The 20,289-nt window shown below is 39.1% G+C and overlaps 1 protein-coding gene across 3 annotated transcripts in view; it reads right to left on the reverse strand.

The window, feature by feature from the left end:
- Positions 1-130: 130 nt before the first annotated feature.
- The window catches only part of ME2 (malic enzyme 2), a 74,582-nt gene continuing 54,423 nt past the window's right edge, over positions 131-20,289 (reverse strand). For 2 of the 3 annotated variants that reach the window (XM_064577584.1, XM_045886692.3), the window contains exon 16: positions 17,413-18,333. In XM_064577584.1, coding sequence (XP_064433654.1) covers positions 18,166-18,333 — 168 coding nt within the window. In that variant the 3' untranslated portion in view covers positions 17,413-18,165. Of the gene's footprint in view, positions 184-17,412; positions 18,334-20,289 lie in introns of those variants that run through there. The other variant, XM_064577585.1, reaches the window with a different exon arrangement.

The raw sequence follows: 20,289 nt of genomic DNA on the forward strand, positions 1-20,289 counted from the left end.
AATCATGGATAGAACTTTTTATTTTTAAAACTTTCCATTATATGGGAAATCTAAACATATATGGGAAATTTAAACATACATGAAAGTTGAGAAAATGTCTAATGAACCTTTATGTATAATGATCACTCACCTTCATTAGTACCATCTGGTTCATCTTGTTTCGCCTATAACCAAATCCTTCCCCTTCAAAGGCAACAGAAACCTGGATTATTTTAAGGCAAATTCCAGACACGATATAATTTTATCCATAAATACTTCTATAAGCATTTAAGACTCCTTTTTCTGGTAATGTCTCATCACTACATAATGATGGTGGGCAATTTAGTATATAAATATAAAAGATGAGTATTATTTATTTATTTATTTATTTATTTATTTTTATTTAAGTAAGCTCCATGCCCAGTGTAGAGCCCAGTAGGGGCTTGAACTCATGGCCCTGAGATCAAGACCTGAGCTGAGATCAAGAGTCATCACCCAACCTCCTGAGCCACCCAGGCACCTCCAGATAAGTTTTTTGGTGTTTGTTCTTTGCTTTAATGATTTTATTTATTTATTTGAGAGAAAGACAGAGAGAGCATGAGTGGGGGAAGGGGCAGAGGGAGAGGGAACAGGAGAAGAAGACACCCTGTTGAGTGGGGAGCCAACATGGGGCTGGATCCCAGAACCCTGAGATCATGACCTGAGCTAAAGTCAGACTTTTTTTTTTTCTTAAGATTTTATTTATTTATTTTTGACAGAGAGAGACACAGTGAGAGAGGGAATACAAGGAGGGGGAATGGGAGAGGGAGAACAGGCTTCCTGCGGAGCAGGGAGCCTGATGTGGGGCTCGATCCCAGGACCCTGGGATCATGACCTGAGCCAAAGGCAGATGCTTAACGACTGAGCCACCCATGCGCCCCTGAAGTCAGACTCTTAACTGACTGAGCCCACCCAGGTGCCCCAAGGTAAGTATTTTTTAAAATACAACAATAATATTATCATAAAAAGGCAATAATTCCTTAACATCAAATATTCATTCATTGTTTAAATTTTCCTGATCATCTCATAACTTTTTGAGCCTCATTTGTTCAAGTCAGAAAATAAACATATACAATAAAAACATTAAAAATCTCTTCTAAAAAACTTAACTACAATGTTATTGTCTCACCTGATGATCTATTAAAACACCCAATTACTTATGAATATCATCTAATAACTGTTCAGTGTTCAAATTTCCCTAATCCCAAAGAGTCTCATATATGAATGGTTTGTTTGAATCAGTATTCAAAAAAGGTTTACACTGCATTTAGTATAAGTTTCTAAAGTTTCTTTTAAACTTTTTTAAAAAGATTTTTTTTAAATTTATTTTAGAGAGAGAGCACAAGTTGGGGGAGGATCAGAGGGGGAGGAGAGTGGGGGAGAGAATCTCACGCAGACTGTGCTGAACGCAGAGCCCAACATGCAGCTCAACCTCACGACCCTGAGATCATGACCTGCTGAAACCAAAAGTCAGATGCTTAACCAACTGAACCTCTCAGGTTCCCTTCTTTTAAACTTTAATAGTCTCTTTTCCCTCTCCTTTTTTCCATAATTTATTTATGGAAGAAATTGGGTCACTTGTCCTCTAGAATTTCCCAAATTCTGGACTGGGCTGATTGCATCTCCATGGTATCATTTAACATGTTTCTCTATCTCTTGCATTTCCTATCACATGGGAATTAGATCTAGAGGCTTGTTCTAAGCCTTTTTAGCAGACAGAGCTAATATTTATTTATTTATTTATTTATTTATTTATTTTTTTAAGATTTTGTTTATTTATTTGCCACAGAGGGAGAGAATACAAGCAGGGAAGTGGCAGGGAGAGGGAGAAGCAGGCCCCTGTAGAGCAGGAAGCCCGACTCGGGGCTTGATCCCAGGATCCTGGGACCATTACCTGAAGCGAAGGCAGATACCTAACTGACTGAGCCACCCAGGGGCCCCATATATATTTTTTAAAGTGAAATAAATCATGAATTCATACTGATTTTTTTCAACTCAAGTATAAGATTATAGAGTTTTTACTTAATTTATTTAATGGTATACTGATGTCACTTATATAAAAAATCTTGGTTCCTGGGCGCCTGGGTGGCTCAGTTGGTTAAGCGACTGCCTTCGGCTCAGGTCATGATCCTGGAGTCCCGGGATCGAGTCCCACATCGGGCTCCCTGCTCGGCAGGGAGTCTGCTTCTCCCTCTGACCCTCCCCCCTCTCATGCTCTCTCTATCTCATTCTCTCTCTCAAAGAAATAAATAAAATCTTTAAAAAAAAAAATCTTGGTTCCTAATAACATTAACATAATTTGATTTAGCTCCAGTAAAGTAACTCTAGCAAACCACTGGATATATTACACTAGGTATGTACAGTCAAAAAACTATTTTTAGGTTACTTTTTTTTTTTTTAAGATTTTACTTATTTATTTGAGAGAGAGAATGAAAGAGAGAGAGAGAGAGCATGAGAGGGGGGAGGGTCAGAGGGAGAAGCAGACTCCCTGCTGAGCAGGGAGCCTGATGCAGGACTTGATCCTGGGACCCCAAGATCATGACCTGAGCTGAAGGCAGTCGCCTTCAGTTGGTTAAACTGAACCAGGTGCCCTACCTTTAGGTTACTTAAGAATTATTTTTTTCCATGTTGTTATGCCACCAACCTGATATACAGTTAGATTCTTTTATTTATTTTCCATTTTTAAGTATTTCTTTTTAAAATTTGTTTTAAATTATGTAAATTACTTACATGGGTTCCAAAGTCAAAATTATATTCAGAAAAGTATTACTTCCTTCCCTGCATAGGTGACACTTTATTAAAAATCAGTTTTAGAGGAACTTCGACTATGACAGCATGAAGTGCTCTATGGGCCCTATCCCTAGAAAACCTGGTTAAAATGATAACAAAACAAAACAACCCCCCCCACACACAATCATTTAAAGTCTCTGGAAATGGTCCTAAGGAAATTTAACAAATGAAGAAACATTTTTTTCATAAACTCTACCAAAATTCAGTAGGAACAGTGAGAGATAATAGTAGTTGAACTGAGACCTGCTTCCTCCCTTTCCCCTCCCGAATCAGTGAGACCGAACCTCCACTCTAGACTGGTGCAACCAATAACAGAGGTCTCCCTCTCCTCCCAGCTCACAGTCAGAGAGCTATCTTCTAGCAAGGGCTAGCACAACAGTGTTTCTCATGCTGCCCCCAGCTACTGGCTGGTGAGGCTAAATTCCAGACAAGTGTTGCTAAGAAGTGGGATGGAGGCTTTAGTTTAAGCATGGCCTAGCGAGAATACTAGGGCCCTGATTGCCTTGCCCTGGCTCCTAAAGTGGTGGTTCCATGCAGGGAGAGGCCAGCCAAGAAGACCTGAGGTCTCTGCCCCACTCGTCAAGTGCCCAGCTCCTAAATTGGTGGTGTCACTAAATAAGTAGCTTGCTATTGTCTCCAGCTCCACAGCGTTGGCTCAGAGATTTTGCCTGGGGGCAGAAGCAGACTGAAAATGTACCTTTTAATCTCTTCCAACATGTTGGCTTCCCTTGCAATAGACTGTGGAGACCTCAAGCTTAAGGGCACTCTTAAAATGAATGGAGATGATAGTGAAAGGGAGATTGGTAGAATCATTAGACATACAGGCTAAATTGTCAACAGCTAGTTTTCCTAAGAAGGGGCAGTGGGCACAAGACAAATAGAAGGAGCTTACCCGAGGTTGAGAAAAATTCAAACAATGACTGGAGAAACTATCCCTACACAGGGACTCAAATTGGATTGCTTTAGTCTGTGGAGGGATTTATGCCCTGGACATTGTTGAAAACAATAGAGCAATCAGCTGGTCATCAGAGGAACTTAATAGATCAATACAGTTGGGGAAAGAGATGAGAGCCCTGCCAGGGCTGTGTCTCATAAGGGGGAATATCAGAGGGTTAACTCTGTAGGCAGATGGGGTTGAGGTGTGGGGGATAGGCTCCAGTAAAATAATCCAGCAATCACTAAACACATGGAAAAGCAAATAACAATAACAAGTTTCAGAAGTGGTGGTGGGCAGTACTTGTAGTTACTACAATATATTATCTAAAATGTGCAGTTTCCAACCAAAAAAAAGGAAGAAATATAAAGAAAAAGGAAACTGTGACCCTTAAAAAGAGAAAAAGTGGGCAACAGAAACTGTCTGTGAGAGTGACTAAGATGTATTGGTTAGACAAAGCTTTCCAAGTAGCCATATGTTAGAAGAACTAAAAGAAATCATGATTAAAGAAGCAAAGGAAGATATGATGACAATGTCACATTAAATAAAACATATCAATAAAGAGATAGAAGTGATAATAAAAAAGAACCAAATGGAAATTCTGGAGTTGAAAGTTCAGTAACTGAAATGAAAAATTCAGTAGAGGTGTTCAACAGTAGATTTGAATTTACAGAGAAGAAAGAACTAGCAAATTGGAAGCTATATTGACAAAAATTATGCAACCCAAAGATCAGAGGCAAAAAAATTAAGAAAAATGAGTAGAATCTCAGAGAAATATGTGCCACCATTAAACACACCAACATGCATATAATAGGAGTACCAGAAGAACTGGGGAAAAGCAGCAGAAAAAAATATTCAAAGAAATAATGGCTAAAAACTTAACAAATTTAACGAAAAAGTGATAAATCTTCACATCCAGAAAGCTCAACAAACTCCAAGCAGGATGATCACAGAAAATCCAGAGACATATCATAGTAAAAGTGCTGAAAGCAAAGACAAGGAGAAAAGCTTGAACAGAAGAGAAAAAGAACTAAATTATAAGGGAACCTCAATGAGATTAACAGCTGACTTCTCAGCAGAAACAATGGAAGCCCACAAGGGTGGTTTAACATCTACAAATCAATCAATGTGATACACCACATTAATAAAAGAAAAGACAAGAACCATATGATCCTCTCAATCAAGGCAGAAAAGGTGTTTGACAAAATACAGCATCCTTTCTTGAAAAAAATATTTATTTATTTATTTATTTATTTTATTTATTTATCTGAGAGAGAGAGAGAGCACAAGCAGGGGGGAAGGGCAGAAGGAGAGGGTGAAGAAGACTTCCTGCTGAGCAGGACCCTGTGATCATGACCGGAGCCAAAGGCAGACGCTTAACCAACTGAGCCACCCAGGCACACTGATAGCATCCCTTCTTGATAAAAACTCTCTACATTGTAGGGATAGAAGGAACATACTTCAATATCATAATAAACCATATATGAAAAAACCACAGCGAACATCATCCTCAACAGGGAAAAAATTGAGAGCTTTTCTCCTAAGGTCAGGAACACAACAGGGATGTCCACTGTCACCACTGTTGTTCAACATAGTACTGGAAGTCCTAGACTCAGCAATCAGACAACAAAAAGAAATAAAAGGCATCCAAATCGGCAAAGAAGAAGTCAAACTTTCACTCTTCATAGACAACATGCTACTCTATGTAGAAAACCCAAAAGACTCCACCCCAAAATTGCTAGAACTGATAGGGGAATTCAGCAAGGCTGCAGGATATAAAATCAATGCATAGAAGTCAGTTGCGTTTCTCTACACTAACAATGAGGCAGAAGGAAGAGAAATCAAGGAATCAATCCCATTTACAATTGCACCCAAAACCATAAGATCCCCAGGAATAAACCTAACCAAAGAGGTAAAGATCTGAACTCTGAAAACTATAGAACACTCGTGAAAGAAATTGAGGAAGACACAAAGAAATGGAAAAACATTCCATGCTCATGGATTGGAAGAATAAATATTGTTAAAATTTCTATGCCACCCAAAGCAATCTACACATTCAATGCAATCCCTATCAAAATACCATCAACATTTTTCATAGAGCTGGAACAAACAATTCTAAAATTTGTATGGAACCAGAAGAGACCCCAGATAGCCAAAGTAATGTTGAAAAAGAAAACCAAAGCTAAAGGCGTCACAATTCCAGACTTCAAGCTGTATTACAAAGCTGTAGTCATCAAGACAGTATGGTACTGGCACAAAAACAGACGCATAGATCAATGGAACAGAATAGAGAACCCAGAAATGGACCCTCAATTCTATTGTCAACTAATCTTCGACAAAGCAGGAAAGAATATCCAATAGAAAAAAGACAGTCTCTTCAACAAATGATGTTGGGAAAATTGGACAGCCACATGCAGAAGAATGAAACTGGACCACTTTCTTACACCATACACAAAAATAAACTCAAAATAGATGAAACACCTAAATGAGAGAAATTCATCAAAATCCTAGAGGAGAACACAGGCAGCAACCTCTTTGACCTCAGCCACAGCAACTTCTTGCTAGACATGTCTCCAAAGGCAAACATGAACTATTGGAACTTCATCAAGATAAAAAGCTTTTGCACAGCAAAGGAAACAGTCAACAAAACCAAAAGGCAACCTATGGAATGGGAGAAGATATTTGCAAATGTCTTATCAGATAATGGGCTAGTATCCAAAATCTATAAAGAGCTTATCAAGTTCAACACCCCCAAAAACAAAAAATCCAGTCAAGAAATGGCTAGAAGACATGAACAGACACTTCTCCAAAGAAGACGTACAAATGGCTAACAGACACATGAAAAAATGCTCAACATCACTAGTCATAAGGGAAATACAAATCAAGACCAAAATGAGATACCACCTCACACCAGTCAGAATAGCTAAAATTAACAAGTCAGGAAATGATAGATGTTGGCGAGGATGCAGAGAAAGGGGAACCCTCTTACACTGTTGGTGGGAATGCAAGCTGGTGCAGCCACTCTGGAAAACAGGAGGTTCCTCAAAAGGTTGAAAATAGAGCTACCCTATGACTTAGCAGTTGCACTACTGGGTATTTACCCCAAAGCTACAAATGTAGTGATCCAAAGGGGCACCTGCACCCCAATGTTTATAGCACCAATGTCCACAAGAGCCAAACTATGGAAAGAGCCCAGATGTCCATCAACAGACAAATGGATAAAGAGGTGGTGTATATATAGAATGCAATATTACCCAGCCATCAAAAAGAATGAAATTTTGCCATTTGCAAAGATGTGGATGAAACTAGAGGGTATTATGCTAAGCGAAATAAGTCAGTCAGAGAAAGACAAATACCATATGATTTCACTCATGTGGAATTTAAGAAACAAAACAGATGAACATAGAGGAAGGGAAGGAAAAATAAAATAACATGGAAATTGAGAGGGAGACAGACCATAAGAGACACTGAACTCTAGGAAACAAACTGAGGGATGCTGGAGGGGAGGTGGTGGGGGGAGGGATAATTGGGTGATGGGCATTAGAGAGGGCACTTGTTGTAATGGGTGTTATTTGCAACTGATGAATCACTAAATTCTATCTCTGAAAGTAATAAAAAAAAAAAACAAACCTGAAATGATTAAAAAAGAAACAATGGAAGCCAGAAGGCTTTGGTATAATATACTTACAGTGCTCAAAGGAAAAACCTGTCAACCAAGAATCTTATTTCCATCAAAGCTATTTTTCAGTAATGAAGGTGAAATAAAAACATCCCCAAATAAGCAAAACTGAAAGAATCTGTTGCTAGTAGACCTGCTTTATAAAAAATACTAAAGGAAGTTCTCCAAGCTGAAAGCAAGTGATCCTCAGATGGTAATTTAAATACACATGAAAAAGCAAAAAGCATCAGTAAAGGTGCACTCCTTGCAACAAGTTATTTTTGGGAGGAAGTTCCAAGCAGCACATCTCCTTGGCTACCATAACATGTATTAGCATACAAATTTCTTCCTCCTTCCTTTTCACAGCTATCTGATACTGAATGATTTATACCATAGTTTATTCAGTCAGTCCTCTGGGTTGTTTACAGTCTTTTGCTATAATAATGTGGTAACAAATAACCTCCTGCATAAGTTATTTTTTATTTTTGCAAGTATATCTTTGGCATAGATTCCTACAAGTGGGATTGATGACTCAACCAATAAATATATGTATAATTTTGCTAGAGAATGCTAAAAATACTGCTCTGGGGGTTATGTCATTTTGCTTTCTTTTCTTTTTTTTTCTTTTTAAGATTTTATTTATTTATTTGACAGAGAGTGAGAGAGAGTGAGTGCACAAGCAGGGGGAGCGGCAGGCAGAGGGAGAGGGAGAAGCAGACTCCCTGCCAAGCCAGGAGCCCAATGCGGGGCTCGATCCCAGGACCCTGAGATCATGACCTGAGCCGAAGGCAGATGCTTAACCGACTGAGCCACCCAGGCGCCCCTCATTCTGCCTTTCATTAGCAACTTACCAGAGGACCTTTTTCCTCAGAGCCTCACTACCATTTATGTTGTCTAACTTTGGGATTTTTGCCAATCTAACATTTTAGTGGAGTTTAAACTTGCATTTATCTTTCATAAGTGAGCTATGTTGAGTATCTGTTCCTAAGTTTAAGGGTCATTTGACTTTTTTTCTGTGAAATTTTTGTGCATACCTCTTGCCCAGTTTTTTATTGTAATAGTGATCTTTTTCTTATGAATTCTTAGGTGTTTTCTACATATTAGGGATAATAACTCTTTAACTGTGATGTAAGGTGTAAATATTTTCCAAATTTGTCATTTGTCTTTTTACAAAAGACAGTTTGAGTCTTGATTTTGCCCCTTCGTATTTGGGTGAACTTGGTTAGGTTATTTAACTTTCCTGAGGCTCTGTTTTTCCCTTGGTGAAATGAGGATAATAATTGCTCTTCTTGCCTCAAACTTTCATTATAAAGACTAAATGGTGTTTGTTGAAAATGGTTTGTAAAGTGTTATTCAAACATGAGTCATTCCAAAGTGATACCTAGCACATCTAATAATATAATATAAAGCTGGCTTCTCTTTTCTCTCCCATTCTCTGCTTAGAGGTAACCTAGATATAATAGTGGTCTTCTCAAATCAGTAAACGAACCGACCTATAATTACATCTACAATTGTAACTGACCTGGAATTAAGGGGGAAGGATAATGACTCTAATCACAAATTAGTAAAAGTGGTGGGTAAGTTTCAGAGCCAACAAAGTGATAACACGGCAGACTCCATGACTTTATTTTTCTCATTCAAATTATATTCAGAAACTTTTTTGTTGATCATTCAATTATTTGAAATCAATCACTGCTTAAACCTACATAGAGAAAGAGCCCTGAACTGGGTGAGGAAGAGATTTTGAGACTATACAAAATAAACAAAAAACATGACCCAGCCCTTGATTTGCTCAAAGTATTGTTGGACGGGCTAATATTTACATACTTATAAGTAGCTGACATCTTAATTCAATGTCAATCAGAATTCTCGGTTATAAGCATAAAAATCAATTTGGGCTAATTTAAATTGCAGATTGAAAGGAGATTAGAGAGACCACAGAACTGAGAGAAAACGTGAACTAATGGAGGTAGCACAGCCAAGTCTTGCCTCTGTATCTTTGTGGGGCACCACCATTGATGAACCACCACGTGATACTTGCCACTGTTTTTGGCAGCCACGAAGTAGGGAGTTGGAAGCTCTCCCCCCGACTAGCTTTGGCTTCCACAGAGGAAAGGAGCACATTCTATTCCCTGTAACACTATGCATAGTGGGGAGGTGATAAGTTCAATGGAGAAAAATAGGGAGAAGAGAGAGAAGGCTGGGGAGTTTGGGTTGCAAACTTTAAAAGGGTGAGTTAGAGAAAACCTCACTGAGAAGTGACATCCGAGCAAAGACCGAAAGAAGGTGAAGAAGCAAGCAGCAGAGATACTGGGAATGTCCCTGCAGGGGGTGCCGCAAATGCCAAGCTCTGTCTGGAGTTTGCCTGGGATGCTCAAGACAAGTAGGGCTGAAATAGAGCAAGAGAGCAGGGAGAGTAGCAGATGAAGTCAGAGAAGGAAGTGGTGGCGGTGGTGGGTGATCACGTAGGGGCTTTTGAGGCACTATAAGGACATTGGCTTAGCCAGTTAGGGTTTTGAACAGAGGAGTGACTTGCTCCAAAAAGGATCACTCTGGCTTCTCTGCTGAGAATAGACTGTAGGTGGCCGGGGGTGGGGGTGGGGGGCGGCGGTGGGCGGGGAACCAGTGAGGAAGGCATTGCTGTCACACGGGTGACCATGATTGTGGCTAGGTCTAGGGAGTCAGCAGAGGAGATGTTAAGAAGTGGTCACGTTCTGGGGTGCCTGGGTGGCTCAGTCGTTAAGCGTCTGCCTTCAGCTCAGGTCATGATCCCGGGGTCCTGGGATCAAGCCCTGCATCTGGCTCCTTGCTCCGCGGGGAGTCTGCTTCTCCCTCTCCCAATCCCCCTGCTTGTGTTCCCTCTCTCGCTGTCTCTCTCTCTCTCTCTCTGTCAAAATAAATAAAATCTTAAAAAAAAAAAAGAAGTGGTCACGTTCTGAATATATTTGAAGAGAGAGCCCACAAGAATTGCTGATGGATGTGATGTGAGGTGTGAGAGAAGGAAATGGAGGCAAGGATAACTGCACAGCTTCTGACTGGAGACATTCATGTGACCTGGGAGACTCGAAGAGAAGGCTTGCGGAGGAAACACTGGTGTTCAGAGCGGCCCTGTCAGATGCTGATGCTCTGGGAGATGGTTTCAATTCCACAGGAGAGCACCAAGGCCAGCGTGACTTCCTAGCCCCAGCAAGGCCAGCTGATCGTATCAGGCCAGCTTCCCTAGCGGCTGCCTCTCACTTTCTCACCTTCTCAAGGAACCTGGGGAGATGGGGAAACGGGAGCTTGAGGACATGCTCTTCTGACTCTTCTATTTTTCTGTGAAACAGGAAGCCACATCTTTTATGTTTACAATCCAGTACTTAAAATGCTGAAGACTAATGAATAAAATAGGTTTATATTAGACTGTCTGTCGCAAGTGGGGATGCAGGAGGATGTCCGAGGTCCGAGGCAGGGAAGGTGTCAGAGTCACTGGATGCCCTTAATGCCGGGAGCATGACAGCTTTTCTTGACCTTAGTGATTGTGACTGAGTGAGATAGGCAGCAACCACGTTCTGCTGCATGGGCTGCGCTCAGTGTAGGTGGAGGGTAGTTTATGCAGCGCCAGATGCAAGAAGTCTGAATCCTGGCTTCGCTGTTTTTTGGCAGTTACATGACTGAGGTGTTCTGCACCTCGCACTCTGCAAAACGGGGCAAATCTTAGCACCTACACCTCAGAAAGTTGTTGTGAAGGTGAAATGAGTAAATAGGTATCAGGTCCTTAGAACAGTGCCTGGCTTGAAGCAAGCACTCAGTAGGTATTAGCTGTTACACCATTTTATCAACATACACTCTTTCCTGACTTCGTGTTCTAACATTCCGGTCTTGGAATGTGTATGTGGTGGGGGAGAAGGGGTGAGGAATAGTTCCTTCACTGCTATGACTAAACTAAAGGAGAGAAATAAAGTAGGAAGCTGAACAAAAGGAAAGGAAAAGATGATGAGCATGAGTACTGCTCCACGGGTGAATCTCAGTCTAACCACAGAGCGCTTCCAAGGGAGCAGGTGCTCTGGGGAGGGGACGCTGCTTTAAGGATTGAGGTAATACTGAATTTTAAAAGTGCCCTCTAGGGGCGCCTGGGTGGCTCAGTTGGTTGAGCGGCTGCCTTCGGCTCAGGTCATGATCCTGGAGTCCCTGGATCGAGTCCCTGGATCGAGTCCCTGGATCGAGTCCCTGGATCGAGTCCCGCATCGGGCTCCCTGCTTGGTGGGGAGTCTGCTTTGCCCTCTGACCCTACCCCCTCTCATGTGTTCTCTCTCATTCCTTCTCTCTCAAATAAAAAAAAAAAGAAATGTCCGGTCTGTACCCTTTAAAAAAAAAAAAAAGTGCCCTCTATACAGCAGCCTCTAAAAACAAGGTCATAACACAATTTTTATGCATGGGAAATTTTACTAAGAAAATATACATATCTTGTTACAATTTATATATCACAAAAGAGAAAAAACAATTCACATGATTATGGAGCATTTAGATGGATTCCTGGAACCATCTGTAATAAGCTGATCTGGTATAATACATTCTATGCAAGGCACTCCCCGCCCCCCCAAACTGGTATTCCCATAAGCAATTATCACAAGTCTGTTTATTCCATCCTTTTAAATGCACAGGTGAGAAAGGCTAAGCAGTGACTTTTGCAATGTGTGGTTTCCTCGAAGTTAATACTTAATGCTTGGGATGTTATCAAAAGGAACACAATATCAAATGCAGAAATATGGTTTTAATTTCAGTTAAATTTTAAAGGTCATTAGGCAAAGTATAATAAAACATTAGGCAAAAATGTTTCTTTGTCAAATAGCTAGAATAGGTCTCAGAAATTCCTTATTCCACACACACATTTTATATTTTTTAACTGTTCTCACCTTTTTTTTAAAAAAAAAGTAAGCTCCATGCCCAGCTTGGGACTTGAACTCACAATTCGAGATCAAAAGTTGCATGCTCTACCAGCAGCCAGCCAGGCACCCCAACTGTTCTTACTTTTTAATGGAAGAAGTTATATGGATGCATATAATACAAAAGCTATCATTGTATCAGAATATCATTGTGTCAAGATAGGGAAATATATCTTACAATTCACATTGACATTGGCAGAGTCTATATATAAGCATTATTGAAACTGGTTTGCACAGAAGTGATAGTAGTTGGTGGTTCTGGAAAGATTACTAAATCTAAAGATGTTAATAAACTGGCTATTGAGAATCTTTGGTGTAATTTACCAAATTCAAAACCACATCTTTTATGTTTACAATCCAGTACTTAAAATGCTGAAGACTAATGAATAAAATAGGTTTATATTGTATTTGAGTTATAAATGGGAACAAAGTAAAAATCAAACTGCTAAAACACATTAAAAAGGACCTAAGCCTAATCTTATAAGAATAGGTGAAGACTTTTCATCTGAAATAACAATTCTTAAGATCCAGAAAAAATCACCTGTCACAGAGGCCCTTCTTCCTTGAGAGGGGCTGAGGTTAAAGTGAGCCCTGGCTTTGCTACTCACCAGCTGGGATCTTGGGCAAGGCATTTAACCTCTCTGTGCCTGTGGTCTTCTCCATAAAACAGGTGCAGTGACAGAAGGGGATTTGAGAATTAATTATGCTGATGCATATTAGATGCTCAGAACAAGGCCTGGTGCTATCCATAAAGTTTACTTTAGAATTATTTGCTAACTGTACATACCTAGTATATTAGTGACAACTCAATGATTCTCTAGGAATCAATTTACTAGAATATACACTTAAAATTAGGAAAGGGAAAATAATTTTTCTAGGACACAAAAGGACATACTGAAAACTGGGAAATAGATACCCACAAATTTTCCCTTTGTCATAAAACTTTAAAAAGTGTTCTGAATGTAGGGATAACTTCCCAAAGATAGAAGTGGCAAGTAAGTTTTTATTTGGGAAAAAACAAGATTAAATAGCAATATGAAAAAGTGTTTATTGGTAAAAATCTGTTACATAAATATACAAACCACCCAAAGTCATCTGACTTAATTTGTATACTTTACACAACTAAACTATGAACACATTTCCATATTATATCATATCATGTTACTTTTCTCTTTGAGAGGCACAATTTTTCTTTTCCAAGAAAGGGAAAAAATTATTATTTTAAAATCTAATCACCAGTTTACTTGAGAAGCCCCTGGCAATAATTATGCAATAAGTAAGAGTCATGTCCTAATTAGGCCCTGTTGAATTTATTAAAATTTGAAACAAAGCATTGAGCTTTTTCTCTGCTAATATTAAAACAACCTCATTTCAGATGAGGGGGAAGTTTTCTGTAGTCAAATTATCTTGAATATTTTAAATATTAAATGTTACTTTATTTAGCTTGGCTGGAGAGAATTTATTTCATTTTAGTATTTAGGTGCACATTAAGGTGCAAATCACACATCAATTGAGAACCAAAGTAGATAATAAATCTGTGTTTTCTATAAAGTCAGCAATGTGCCTGCACCTGAACATGTGTGGTCTTGTTTTGAATGGAAATATGATATTGGTGCTATTTCATTATTTATAATAGTTCCTTTAAATAGAATCCCAGTAGAGAGCTTTGATGTTTACATGAATGTTCTTAAGTGTTATTTATGCTCGGCAGAGCTGATTCCATTTTGGTGAATCCACCAGAACCCTGGAACTGTTCAAGAATATAAAGTTCTCTTTGAGGGATACTGAATGGGCTTGGGAAAAAAGCTACAGAACATCTGGATGAAGGCAAGGCTTTCCCACTCCCCTAACCCCTTTGGGCCTTCTCAGTTATCTGAAAGCAGTAAATAATGCTCCACACCCCTCAATAATTATGCTTTGATCTTAATTCATTAGCAACTCCTTTGCAAAGGAGAATGTAGAATCTTATTTCTTCAGAAGCTGGTAATTTTAGAGAAAGAAAAGACAAAGGATAGGGTAAGTCATATTAAAAGACAACCAGTAGAGAAGAAACAATTATCCATTTGACAGCGAACCTTTTCAAAAATGAAAACGGGTTGCTAGGTTTTACTTAATAAGTGAATTTAAAAACTCTACTTGAGAACTGAACAGTATTCTAGTCATGTATTTTCAGAGCAATCTGTTTAAAAGTTCTGTATTTTTGTCCCTATAAACATTCCATAAAAACTAGACATAAGAAAAACAGATGAAACCAATTCTATATAAGAACATAATTTATCTTTTTCATATAAAGTATATGCTATATGAGCACTAGACAAACTGCACACCACACTCAGTACTCAATGCCTTCCCTGTGCAAGTAGCCTGGACACCACCCGGGAGCTGGTAAGAAATACAGACTCTCAGGCTCTACCCCAGACCCACTACATCGCGAGGAGTAATCAGCTCTCCGGATGATTCGGATGTCCACTTTTTTTTTTTTTTTTAAAGATTTTATTTATTTATTTGAGACAGAGAGAATGAGAGAGAGAGAGCACATGAGAGGGGGGAGGGTCAGAGGCAGAAGCAGGCTCCCTGCCGAGCAGGGAGCCCGATGCGGGACTCGATCCCGGGACTCCAGGATCATGACCTGAGCCAAAGGCAGTCGCTTAACCAACTGAGCCACCCAGGCACCCCTCGGATGTCCACTTTAAGGCAGCAAATGAGAGGCAGGGGAAGTGTGCGTCAGAGTCCCCTGAGAACTTGCTGAAAATACACCTGCCAGCGCTCTGCCCCTGGGGGCCCAGGGGGCCTGGAAGGAGGTAGAGGCATATGCATTTTAAAGAAGCTTCAGGGTGATTCTGAAGCAACTTCCTGGTTAAGAAACCATCCTTTAAAAAAGATTTTAACCAAAATCTTTAACATGTTACCAAATGTTAAAGTCAATAAACCTTACCCCACAACTCATCCAGTCTCTTTCACGCCAGGGGGGCTGGTGCCAGATGAGGACATGTGTTCTCAGTTTCCCCTACTAAGTAATTTCTGACAGACTAAACTTACAGAATCTCTTCTCTATTCAAAAGAATGAAAATTTCTCTCCATTGCTGTTTTTAAAAATAATTACCTTCTTTCTTGGTAAAAATTTCCGTAGAAGATCTGAATGTTTGTTTCTTTTCCAATCTGATGCCATAATGCCTCCAACCCCTTCCCACCATGCTGGTAGCTCCTGCCTGTGTTCTTAAATTTTTTCTTCGATTTACATCCAATAGTTGTTACTTGCTCGGTGAAATACTGGTTGGTAAATAGCATGTGAGAATAGGTGGCTTTTAATAAATATACATTATATATATAATAATATATATTAACAAATATTCTATTTATTATATATCTCATATAGTATGTGTAAATATATCTTATTTCTCCAGATAAATATGTATTCATTAAAAGCCACCTATTCTCATGTGTTATTTACCAACCAGTTTATTACTGGTTATATATATATATATATGAATATATGATTTCTGTCTTATTTTAATAAGCAGGCTATTTGCCAGTTGGCTTTTTTTCCTTAAAATATAATTTCCATAAAGACTGTACCAGACATATTTACTAAGCAAACATCTTAGTAAAATTACATTAACTCAGCATAAGGTCCTGCCTTCAGTAAGCACTAAGCAAAAAACAGGATTTGTAATTATTATACTTGTAATGTTAAACTCAAGTCAAGAGAGTATTTTTGGGGGTGATTTTGTTTTGACAAAGGTAACATGAAAAACATAAACCTTTCACTTTTAATTAAAAGAAACAAATAGTGACCTGATTGCTTATTTTATAAAACAGATTTATGTAACAGACTTCTGACTTTACTCATCTGTTAAATGGATTAATCAATTGCATTTTAAAATACTCCAAATGGCAGTGCCATTTCAAGCATTCTTAAAATGTTAAATTATATTCAAAATTAGTATGAATCAATCTCTACCTATACATAGAAGGACATATGAACATATAAATGATGTCCTTTTTCCCCTACAGAATATCACATCTAACATATCAAGGACTGTGGAGAGAAATACCAAATAATGTGCACCCTTACATGTAGCTATGAATAACTTTTTGTAGTTAATCTTCTAGAATAAGCACTTAAAATAAGTTTTTGTTCCTTCAAAGCAATTCTGTTAGGCACATATCAAGTAATACTACTAACTTTCCAAATACTTTTGGGTTTTCCTTTAGAACTCTCTGATACGTAAGTCATAAGAAAACTGGTCTCGGGGCGCCTGGGTGGCTCGGATGGTTGGGCGTCTGCCTTCGGCTTGGGTCATGATCTCGGGGTCCTGAGATCGAGCCCCATATCAGGTTCCTGACTCAGCGGGGAGCCTGCTTCTCCCTCTCCCTCTGCCTCTCCCCCTGGTTCATGCTCTCTGTGTCTCAAATGAATAAAATCTTAAAAAAAAAAAAGAAAACTGGTCTCACTGGCCAATTGTTACCCATTTTACTGGGATTAAAAATGGCATTTCCTGGGCGCCTGGGTGGCTCAGTCGGTTAAGCGACTGCCTTCAGCTCAGGTCATGATCCCAGTGTCCTGGGATTGAGTCCCGCATCGGGCTCCCTGCTCGGCAGGGAGTCTGCTTCTCCCTCTGACCCTCCTCCCTCTCATGTGCTCTCTCTCATTCTCTCTCTCAAATAAATAAATAAAATCTTTAAAAAAAAAAAAATGGCATTTCCTGTTCTGCACACCTACCTTATTCATCCCCACTTAGCTCTAAATGAAATTTGGTGGTTTCAGAAAATTAAATTCATCTTCAGTGGAAAGAGTTGTCACTAATGGTATTCAAAGGAATGTATCATAAAGACATTCCAAAATTATCCAAATAATAAAGAGCACCACTATTGGAATAGGGGGGATAGCCTCTCTAGTTAAATATGCTTCATTCAGATGTGAAACAGGACTAATTTGTTAAAAGTCACATGATGTCAGTTATAATTTATATATTATATCCCCTCCTTTGAATCATCTAGAAATAAATAAAATGAAAATAGGTGTTTTTCATAATAAGCAAATCTAAATTTCTAGTTGGACAATAAACTCGCATTAATTGAAGCAATTAAATTTAAGATATTACCTTTATTAAATAAAAAAGTTACACTAGGATTTTTATACACTGTTGAAAACAATGACTATTTTGTTTATTTCTCTAAAGACAGCAGTACTTCCCATTTCTCTCTCATGATATTATAGTTAAGCCTCAATTTAGGTCCAGAAAATAAATAACAGGGTAGATTTTTCGCATTTCTCTATATTTATCAACTGGAAAGGAATTTCAGAGCATGAAGATAAAATGAGGCTGAAATAAAAGAACTTTTAGATACTGACAGTTTGTCCTTATAATCTGGTTAAATTTGGCTTCTTAAAATTCTATACTCATATCCACAGAAGTAAATTTCTATTTTAGTAGCCCTAAAAGAGCTGGGGAGAGAAGATTATTACTGTAGTAGTAAATAGCAAATACTTTGGCAAGCATGAACAATAGCACAAGTAAAGACATTTACAAATACATCTGTAACATCTCTTTGATGTGGTATGAGCTACAAATCAGAAGAAAAGCATTATGGTTATTTGATTGCGGGGTACTGGTGGGCATTCACAATGTAGCCAACACATTGATCCTCTATGGAAGTACAGATTCATGAAAAAAAAAAAAAGTCAAGCAAAGCAGTGGGGGAGAATAAAACACAGGAAAATACCACAAATTTGAGAACATTATCTCTTTTTTCTGAAAAAAAAAAAAAAAAAGAAAGAAAAGAAAAAAGGAGGGGGTTCCCTGAAGCATGGAAAGTATTTTTCAGTGGGTGTGCCTCTATTCTGTTATCAGGGGAGGGCTTAATGCAGATTCTGGCCAGTCATACACATCTGGCAGCAGGGAATCATATTCACTTCGCCATATTCTTTCTCTAATGTATTTGGCCTTGTCCTCAGGTTCTGGGTATCGGAAAGCCATTTTGTTAGCATACAGGTATTCTGTAACCTGAAAAATAAATAAGATGACTGCATAGGCTCTGAGTATTAACCTGAGAGAAAAGGTACTATTAAAACCCAGAGACGTGAATTTAGAAGAATGACATTTTTCTTTTTTCAAGTTAAAAAAAAAAAATAACATTACTTTGACTCATTTCAAAACATTTGGAAACTATTAAAACTTGAAAGATGAAATAAAAATAATCTGCAATTTCACCATAAATTTGATGTGTTTTAAAGCCCCTCCCCCCCATTATTGGCATTTCCTTAATACTTCAACCTAACAATTTTAAGCTCTACTTTGTGTCAGTCAAATAGCCCTACTTGGGCGACCTGCCTAGCCCATGTCCTTCCCCCACTTTCAAGTAGCATGTAGGAGAGTTTATTTCCTACCCACAGATGACTGGACTGGGGTGAAAACCTAACCTAATGTGAGCCAGGTGTTTTTGCTCTAGAATTTGGATTAAGAGACACAGAAATTATTATAAATCAGGTGTTGGACACCAGAACTACAAGGTCCAGTAAAGTTAGGGCTGGGACCTACACACGGCAGCTCCCCACCACCATCATGGAGTGCCAGGCATGTTCCATGTGTTTTACATGTACAGCTCATTTAATCCTCGCACGAATCCTACGAGGTAAGTACTGGTAGTATTATCCTCAGTTTACATATGAGGACACCAAAGTATGAGGAGTTTAGGTAAGTAACTTGCCCAAGATAGTTGAATGAGAGCTGTGTCTCAAACCCAAAGCATTCAGATTATAGATCCCAGGCCCGAAACAGTTAAGCCAGATTACTTCCCACCTCATTTGGCTTGAGTGGCTTTCCGATATTTGTAAGCAAGCCACACAAAGCATGACTGGTGATGAGGATAAACCCTCTCTGAGCCTCAGTTTTGATGTAAAATGAGGTAGTACAGAATGCTTCCTCACAGGATAGCACAGTGCCTATTATATAGTAAATTCTCAAGTTATGGTTTCATTTTAACTTAAAAAAAATACTGTAACGCATGATTTAAAAAATTCAAACAATTAATGCCTTTCTCTTCCTACTCCAATTCCCATTTTTTTTTTAAAGATTTTATTTATTTTTCATTTGAGAGAGCGAGAATGAGAGAGAGAGAGAGAGAGAGAGAGCACATGAGGGGGGGAGGGTCAGAGGGAGAAGCAGACTCCCCGCCGAGCAGGGAGCCCGATACGGGACTCGATCCTGGGACTCCAGGATCATGACCTGAGCCGAAGGCAGTCGCCTAACCGACTGAGCCACCCAGACGCCCCTCCAATTCCCATTTCAACTGGTGACCACTATGAAAGTTTATTTCAGCTTTCTAAGAAAAAAATTTAACCAAAAAATGAAGGTTATTAAAAATAAGCTTTCATTCCAGGACTCAACCTTACTGTATTTTGTGATGAAAATGTGTTTCAATTATTTTCTAGCCTATTACAAGAAACATATTTGTACACACAGAAAAGGCTGGGGCAAAGCATGAGATCAGAGATGCTGACTGGCTGTGGGATGGGGTGAGGGATAGAAACAAAGCACTGCCTAGTCTCCTGATCCCTTGCTCCTAAAAAGGAAAACCTTAAGCCAATGAAGAAGGAGCAAATTCTCTACCCTGGGGAAGGGAGAAGAGGCATGATCCTGCGGCTACACTCTGTACCAACCCCTAAGCACAGGTATCTCCTTCTATTTCATATGACCTTTCATCTGGACACACCGGTAACCTCCCAAATGACTGTTATGTTCCAAAATCTGTCCCAAATGTAGTATGAGTCTATCTAAGACTGAGCTCTTTTCATCTTAGTTCTGGGCTCTAAAATCCTCAGTTGTTTTGCAACAGTAAGGTATTTAGACTCCTTAGCCTGGCATTTGTGTGTCTGTACAAGCTGGCCTGAAGGTAACTTGCAAATCCTGTCTTATGCCATTTTCCTACCTATACTTTAGATTCCAGCTCGACTGGATTGG

The sequence above is a fragment of the Mirounga angustirostris genome, unplaced genomic scaffold (assembly GCF_029215605.1).
Source record: "Mirounga angustirostris isolate CCGP_5_RB_7025 unplaced genomic scaffold, mMirAng1.0.hap1 SCAF_14, whole genome shotgun sequence".
NCBI classification, from domain to species: Eukaryota; Metazoa; Chordata; class Mammalia; order Carnivora; family Phocidae; genus Mirounga; species Mirounga angustirostris.